Here is an 8,464-nt window from a genome sequence, read left to right as displayed (position 1 = left end):
TATCTCTGCCTTGTATTATCATATCCTAACAACTCATACATCAATGGAAATCTTATTTATTCGGCTTTCAGGTTAATCTCAATTAAAAAAAGGACCCACAAGACTGGTTTTGTTGTCCAGGGTCACATAAATGAGTAATTCCTTATAAAATATCATATTGTAGCCTACCTGTAAAATATAAATTATGAAATAAACGTTAGTTCTTATGAAGAACATGTACTGCAGTTGTTCTCTCAGTTCATCATAGCAGCTTTGATATTCCCTAAATTGTAATGGAGTGCGCACAATCCACACATTTGGATAAAAGCGTCCGTCAAAATGCGCAAATGTAATATACATGTAAACAAATCAGTTATTTCAGCCCAAAAGGGAAAATAAACCGTCAGGAGAAGCCGAGCGGTCCATCAACTGTACGCGTGTCAAGCTTTCACTTGCAGTGAAGAGAGCTCAATTAATTATAATGGGAGCGATCCGCTTTCTTCGCGCAGTGACGCACTACGCATCCGCTATATGGTCAGTGTGCACGAGGCGGACACATGTCTCTCTCTCTCTCTCTCTCTCTCTCTCTCTCTCCTCTCTCATACTGGAGTCTCATCAACGTCAGAGCTCAGTCTAATAGATAAAGAGAGGATTAACCATCGTAACACGGAACCCGGGGAGGGGGGGGGTGTAATTACCAAGCCTAATGTAATTTAATTGTTTTTTAATTAGACGGCCACATTTCTTCCCAGCAGTCCAGCTTCCACCGGCGCGCGGCTCTGTCTGAATTACGTTCCGCGTAAAACGTGAGCTGCGTTTGACACCATATAGAGCTTGAAATAGCCGTCAAGGGACCGTCGTGTTTTTCGTATTTTATTTTCAAGCATGATATAATTTTTTTCTTTAAACATTTTTTATTAAGATAATATTAGGATCCTGTTTTTAATGTTAAGTTACCTACTAATTAAAAAATGTGTAGTGCTGTGTCTAAAATGTGAATGGTTGAATTACATCTCTAGCCAAGTCTATATGAAGTATCACTTACAGCTAATAGCTAATGAACTTTATTACTTGGCCAAGGAATTGTGTTTCGTGAGGTTATTTGTAATAAATTATTGAATTATTTTTATAATAGATTCGACTTTACAGCATCTGGTGTCCTAATAGCATTATTTTCCCCAGCTTTTCATCAAATAATGTTTGGTGTTAACACATTATTTCTGATAACAGATTCACAGTTTGTGTTCGAAAAAACAACCAGTCGTGACCACTCAGAAACATGGACATTAAAAATAGGCCTAATCTTTTCAATGGGTCATTAAATATGGTGATTAAAATCTACGCCTCTTCAGTCAAACACCATCTGATAAACAACAGTGAAATATACATTATTCAACAAATGTTAACCCCGAATGATAAAACATCATTTAGATCATTTCATGTTCTTCCAAATGCTTACTTTGTTTTCAGTGGAACCCAAATGGAGACACCCAGGTTTGGAATGACAACTCACATACTGCCAAATCAAATTTTTGGGGTTACCCCTTAAAAGCACTGATACATGCTATTCTAGTTTTGTCCGTCCGGCTTGGTGGAAAAGCGTATGGCAATTGCATTATGGAAAGTTAACCGAGCCCATAATGTCGGCGCTGTTATCAGGCAGACAAACGCTTCCCTCACTTCTGCCTCAGGCCTCTAATATCCGGTGACTCAGTCTTCATATCCTGTTTTGTCCAGCGGTACAGGATGTGACCGTCTCATGTTGTATAAAGCTGATCTGATGGCAAAAATGTCATTATGGAATTTAGGTCTTAATTCTTGATCACAGCAATAAACCGTGAGGTTTAATGATCCATTTTATTTTTGCACGTCGATTAAACAGAGCAGTCGCACAATCTCAACACCCTCAGACTTATAACATCTACGTTAAAAATTCTTTGGAGAGAAATAATAATATCAATGAGGAATTGATTGAATTACAATATTTCATTTGTAATTGAAATAGTGTCCATTTCCATTTATGTACTTGGTTTATATCCAAAGCAACTTAAAGTTTTTCTATGGGAATCGAACCTATGACCTTTGTGCTGCAAGCACAATGCAATTTCCTTAGGAAGAATGCAAACTAGAATAGCTGGTATGATGCAAAACTAGACCAGGTTGGCTAAATAACATAAACGTGGTCAAATGTTGACTTGAAAAACCAAGAGCACGAGATGTACAATACCTTTTATTGCCATTTATTCAAAGGAACTTTTTTTGGTAAAATATAAATACAAATGATAGCGTATGTAATTACAAAGTCCAAACACTGCTCGAAAACAATAATAACACACGTCAGAAACATGTTACTGAAATAGTCAACCCATTATTTACAAGTTCAAGCATGTCTTTGACTAACAAAGCGTCAGATTAGTATTTTACAATTACTTTAATATCTTACAAATGAAAAGCCACATTAAAATATCTTAATTCCTACTCATAAATAAGAGACTGTAGTCGATGCCAAACCGCCCGCGTACAGAGTACGAACCGGCTTTGTAGTTTAGAGTTTAACACTTAGACCGAAAAATTCCGGTTACTGGTCGACACCATAAAAACGTCCATCAGAGAATCACAGACGAAGTGCGCTTATGAACTCCTGATGAAGTGGCTTTCGGCCTCAGTGAGCTGCTTCTTCCTTGTTTAAAACCCAGATTCCAACATATTTACACCTCGGAACATTCAATTATAAAATAAAGACCTGACTAAACAAGACAAAAAGGCAGCGTATATATATTTATATTATATATATATATATATATTTATATCTATTTATAATACACACAAATAAAATACAGTGACTGTATATATAGTTATATTCCTATTTAAAAAAAAACATCTCTTTTATACGAAAGAGTGTCTTGTTTCGAGCATGGCTTCGTATCTCCTAGTTAGAGACAGCGCTCCAAATCTCGTCTCCTCTTTCTCTATTTGCAGAATGTACAGTATGTACAGATTTGCATCGAGACGTTCTGAAACCTTTTCGTAGCCGAGCGGAATCTTCTTCTGCGTTGAGATCAAACGGTCTCCCAGTCAAAATAATTCCCAGAAAGTCCTAGAACATCCTCGTCCTTTGCTTCTAGTGCTCCTTGGGTGTCCAAGGGTCCGTCATATGTGTGTGCGTGCAAAAGTTCATGAGTGAGCTCTGGATGTCGGCTCCCAGCGGTCGTCAAGGCATTCGACCGATGACCCCAACAGCGCCACCAGCTCGGCGCTTATTTCCACCAGATCTAAGAGTTCCTTGCTGTCGGGCATGAATCCGTCAAGCTCCTCCGGACATGAGAAGAGCTGACTCAGAGACGCCTGCTTGTAGAACTCTGCCTCGGCTATCGTCACCACCTCGACGTGCATGAACGTGGTGCGAAATGTTCGGGCGGACATCTTCAGACGCTTGAGCACATCCGAAAGCAGCAGCCAGTTTCTCGGCCTGAGGAAAAGAATGAGAGACACGAGCAATTAAGATACAAGATTTCTGGATTTTTTTGGCTAATGAACATACGTGCATACTTTGAGTTCCAGACTTGACAAAGAAAAGAAACCTTAGCAACCACTTAGCAGCCCTGACGTCATTCTTTGACGGACATTTTTATTGTATTTTAGTGCTTATGGACATTTTTTTAACAGCAAAAGGAGATTGTTGGACGGCAAATCCGAGTTCGCCGTCCACATGAGCACGCCATTCCCTCTTTCCCATATTTTCCAGCCAGACAAAACGAGCACAAACGCTTGCCCTTGTGCGCACACACGTACAGATTACACAAAATTACACCAAGATTTTCAAGGCCTAAACTTGAAAAACACAATAGGCACAAAAGAGGCAGACCGAGTCTGTCAGACACACACCCGCACACACAGCGGGGAAAGCAGTAACAGGCAGCGCTCAATCGATGACACTTGAGGCGGTCTGCGGCTCTCGCCGAGCGCCGAACCCTGAATGGAGTGGGTGAGGGAAAAAGCGAGAGAGAGAGCGAAGGAGGGAGGGAGAGCGGGCGAGCGAGGAGGGGGAGGAAATGTGAGGAGAGCAGAAAGCCATTAATACTGCATCAGGCAGCAGCGCCGAGCGAGCGAGGATGGGGGGCGGGGAAGGCAGCCGAGAGACAAGCGCAGACTGAAGATTATACACAACAGTGAGCGCGGCAGCTGAGCCTTGGAGCGAGGGGGGTGGACGGGGGGTGTGGACGGGGGGGGGTCTGGAGAGAGAGTGGCGCACGATACCGGTCGAGCTAGAGTCTGTGTGGGAGGTAATTAGCTGTGTCTGTTTAGCAGCGTGTCACTAGACTGTCTCTTTCTCGCTCGCTTTGCTGTTTAAACGCGACGGGTCTCGTGTCTCCGCTGAAGCTAAACTAACATCGTGACTGGCTGTCGCTCTCCGCTGAGGCTTTTCTCGGGGGGGCAGGGGACACCTGCCTCAGGTACGACAAAATTCCTCTCTGCCGGTCAAAGCGTACGTCAATTTATTGAAATCAACCTCACTGTAAAAACTATCAAATATTATACCAATAGAATACCACTCTTTTGTTCAGTATGTCTATGGATAAATTTTGACCTTTCATTTTTTATCATTCTGTCTATGTTTCAATTACAAGTTCAACTATTATCAATATCTATAAAAGTCTTTAATATAATATATAAACTACGTTTGATTTCTATTTTCAATAATAATAACGAAAATAAACACAAGGAAGCCGAAAACGATTCTTTGACGTTTCGGCAGCTCTGAAAACGTCAAAAGTCGATCTTTAATTTTGCGTTTTTGTTTTCTGCACAATGAATCACACTTTGATCACACAGCGACAGTGTGTGACCATTGTGACTTAAGGCAAAAACAGGTGCTAAATTATTTATGGTATTACCATGCACGATTATTTACGATCACAATATTAGTACAATACCGATAGTCATGGTTTTTAGTATCACATTTTTATCTAAACCGATACATTGTGATCGATGTAAATCCGCTTTGAACCAACAATCTTCAATAAATTGTTGACCTTCTTGGTAGCTAAATAAGTAATTTTGATCAATTTAGCTTAACGCAATAAAAGTGCTAACAACAATCAGTATTATAAATAGAACTGAGTTTCTCAGTCACAAATACAGGTTTAAAACCGATGCTTCTGAAAAGCATTTCCACACTGAGTTTTATGTCACGCCATCTTCGACTTCAAATAAAAGCAGTTTTAAGAGCAAGTTCAAAGGTAGTGGTATGTTCTTACCCTTGTGAGACAGAAATCTGGATGTTGTAGCACGGCAGCAGCGGGCGGTCGGAGAATTCGAACTCGAACACTTCTCTCTGTTCCTCCTCGTCTTCGCCGGGTCCTGGAGGGTTGGCCAGGATATCGTAACCGGAGTCGTCGGCAGGCTCTGTTTGTTAGAGAGATGTGATCGATTAGAAACCTGAGACGGGGTGTGAATTATGAAACCACACGTGTTTCCTCGCACGTTCTTCTCTCTTTATCTTTCTACCTCCCTCCGTTCCCTCTCTCAGGTGTTTTTAAGAGCTACCAATGGATTTTACTCCTGATATATCCCTACGGATCGCCTTTTCACCCGCCCTCCCTCTCCCTGACGGATTCACGCCGAGACACGTTCGTCCGAAGTCTCTTCTATTTGCACTCTCATCCATTAAGCGGCACCGCGGGAGGAGTCGAGCGTGTGCGTGCCGAAGCACTTCAGACGCTCGCGAGGGCTGGCAGAACAGCTCGTGCCTCAGAGCGAAACGAGGACAAACTCAGGCGCCTCTCTACCTCCTTCTCTCGCTCCCTGGCTCGATTTTACAATTTGTGTTTTTCCGAGGCGGCACGTCAACGGAGCAGAGCTCCCAAAAATAGCTGCGCGGCACCCTTCCACACCTCCCTTCTCTCCTGGCGCTGTTATTCCAGGAATCTGAGGGAAAATGTGCAGTAGCACGGGTTTGTTTTGGGCCAGCTGGAGACGGGCCCGTTCGCGCGCACACACAGCGATCTGCTGATATACGACAGCCAGGGGAACTCTCGCTACGCAGCTAGAATTCGTTAAGAAGGAAAAAAATGAGCAATAAAAAATGCCGCTACCCGTGTTTGCCCCATGGTGCCGAACCTACCACCCAGAGGACGGGTAAAATCTTTAAAGTAAACATCACAGAGAGAGAGAGAGAAAGAGAGGGAGAAAAGGCTCACAAGGCTGTTATTTATTTATTTTTTCATTTTTAGATCAATGACCATCTGCAAACATTGACGGTTCCCTCAGCGATTTTCCTCTAGGGCTATACCTATCCGTCTTTCTCTCTGTCTGTCTGTCTGTGTGCCCGACTCTTAGCGATTTCTCTTTGCCTTTGTTTGTTTCTTTCATTTGTTACTCTGGGACTGCGTTTGTGCGAGTACGTGTGTGTGTGTTTGAGCGATACTCACCGCACACTGCGCTGCCGTAAAATTCCCAGTACACACCGGGGTCATCGTCCGCTCTGCCCTGGAGGTCGGCAAAGTAACCTAGAGAGAGAGAGAGAGAGAGAGAGAGAGAGAGAGAGAATATCAGTGATGTAAACAGGAAGTAGCTTTATGCACCAATGTAAATGTTGACAAAACAAATGGACGATATTTTTCTTATTTAGGAACAAAAGATATTTTGAAGACCGTTGGTAACCAAAAAAACACTGACCCCCATTGACCACCATTTTATGGACACAAAACCACCGAGACATTTCTCAAAATATCTTCTTTTGTGTTCCACAGAACAAAGTCACATACGGGTTTTGAATGACATGAGGGTGAATAAATGATGACAGAATTTTTTTTTTGGGGGTCAGATCCATACGATGATCAGTTTATTGTCCCAAAGCAAACACACCACAGTCATCAAGCAACAAAACAACCGGATTTTCCTCTACGGTGTGTGTGAAAGCTCTTGACATCGTAGCACGGCATGGTGCTGCTAGCGGCTACGGAAGCCGCATTCGCCAGCACAGCCATTAATGATTCTACCCAGAAAGAGAGCGAGCGAGCGAGCAAGAGAGAGGGAGACGGCGCTTGATTAGAAGGCTCCCACAGAGGGAAAACAAATTTGGGGAGGGTCTCTAAATCAGCGCAGCAGACAGCAGAACGGGACATGCCTACTGATTTACACACACACAAAATGCTGCCCTGTGCTTCCAGGCCGGAGCGCTTTACCGCCTCATAAACTCATGCATAACAAACACACACACACACGGTCAGTGTGAACCTCTAGCATGTGACTCAACCGCCCGTTAACTGGAAGCCTTGAAGCTAATCCACAGACGCACACACACACAAGCATTAAGACAGCTCTAGAGGTGAAAGAACTCCGTCAAGAACGAACGCCAGCTGTGTACGAATTGTTTGCGCTGCCCTCTAGTTCGGCTCCAAACTTCCAGACCATTAATCAAACCGTGCTTTGGAAAACATGGCGAGGGCCACAGACAGAGAGAAACTTTGTCTCATTCAGGCCGTCTCGCTCGGATGGGATGAGTCAAGAAGAAAGAGCGTTTGTCAATGCCATGTCTCCACACGCAAACATAACTCGCCACTTCCATATGAACGTCTTACTACAAATCATCACCTACACCTACTGTCACAATCAGATCAGTTTTAAAGTAACTTACAATAAAAGTCAATTGTATTGTCATATTTAAATCAACGGTTTAAATAGAAAAATGTGCATTTCATTAAACTAAAAAATAAAAAAGTCAAACCAGACAACTTTTGTTATACACACAAAAAACATAAAATCTGATCACCATTTGTGCTCCCGTACCCGACCTGGCTTTTCCACACAGCGATGTGCGAGACAACCCACACACACTTCAAAACAGACGCACAACGCCCGAGACCAAATAAAGACGTGCGCAGACGAACGCACACACATAATCTCCTTTCGGGAAAAGCTGATTTGCCGGTGCTAGAGGCTTCTCCTCCGCTCCAGCTGTTGCTTAGTAACCAGATAGCCAAGCGGAGCCGTGGAGCCGAACCCTGGGCTTTGACGGGAGGGGAATTCTGGGGATGGAGACGGAAGAGGGAAGAGCGCTCTTACCGGACAAAAAACACTCCATTATGTCGCTGTGGGTCATCTTCAGCAGGCTGCGGCCGGAGTAGGTAGCTAGAGTAGGATCGGCGCCGTACGAAAGCAACAGACGTACCACGTCCAAATGATCGTTCTCGACAGCGTCGTGGAGAGGCCTGTACGTTAAAAAGATTAAAAACAGTCAAGACACGGAACACAAAATTGAACACAAAAGCAAATGTCTAGACATCTGTGGTTTATCTAATTGGCATAGTGTGATTTTTCTTATGCGTTTTCGAGCAAAACAGGATATTCAGCGGAAAATATTTTTTGACAATTTGAGAGATTTGGATTGGATCAAACATGTTAGGAATATTTAATAGAAAATAACACATTTTTGTTTTTAATCATCCCGGATTAGATCGATAATGCCATGTTATGATGATAT

The 8,464-nt window shown here is 42.9% G+C and overlaps 1 protein-coding gene across 4 annotated transcripts in view; it reads right to left on the bottom strand.

Annotated features, from left to right (window-relative positions):
- Positions 1–2,196: 2,196 nt before the first annotated feature.
- bcor (BCL6 corepressor) overlaps positions 2,197–8,464 on the bottom strand; it is a 39,541-nt gene continuing 33,273 nt past the window's right edge. For all 4 annotated transcript variants that reach the window (XM_056758263.1, XM_056758265.1, XM_056758262.1 and 1 more), the window contains 4 exons: positions 8,047–8,192; positions 6,411–6,488; positions 5,238–5,385; positions 2,197–3,448 (listed from right to left, as the gene is read on the bottom strand). In XM_056758263.1, the coding sequence (XP_056614241.1) occupies positions 3,154–3,448; positions 5,238–5,385; positions 6,411–6,488; positions 8,047–8,192 (667 nt within the window). In that variant the 3' untranslated portion in view covers positions 2,197–3,153. The remainder of the gene's footprint in view (positions 3,449–5,237; positions 5,386–6,410; positions 6,489–8,046; positions 8,193–8,464) is intronic.

This window comes from Triplophysa dalaica, chromosome 10 (assembly GCF_015846415.1).
Source record: "Triplophysa dalaica isolate WHDGS20190420 chromosome 10, ASM1584641v1, whole genome shotgun sequence".
Lineage (NCBI taxonomy): Eukaryota > Metazoa > Chordata > Actinopteri > Cypriniformes > Nemacheilidae > Triplophysa > Triplophysa dalaica.
Note: the sequence above shows the minus strand (reverse complement) of the source record. Positions and strands in the feature narration are given on the sequence as shown.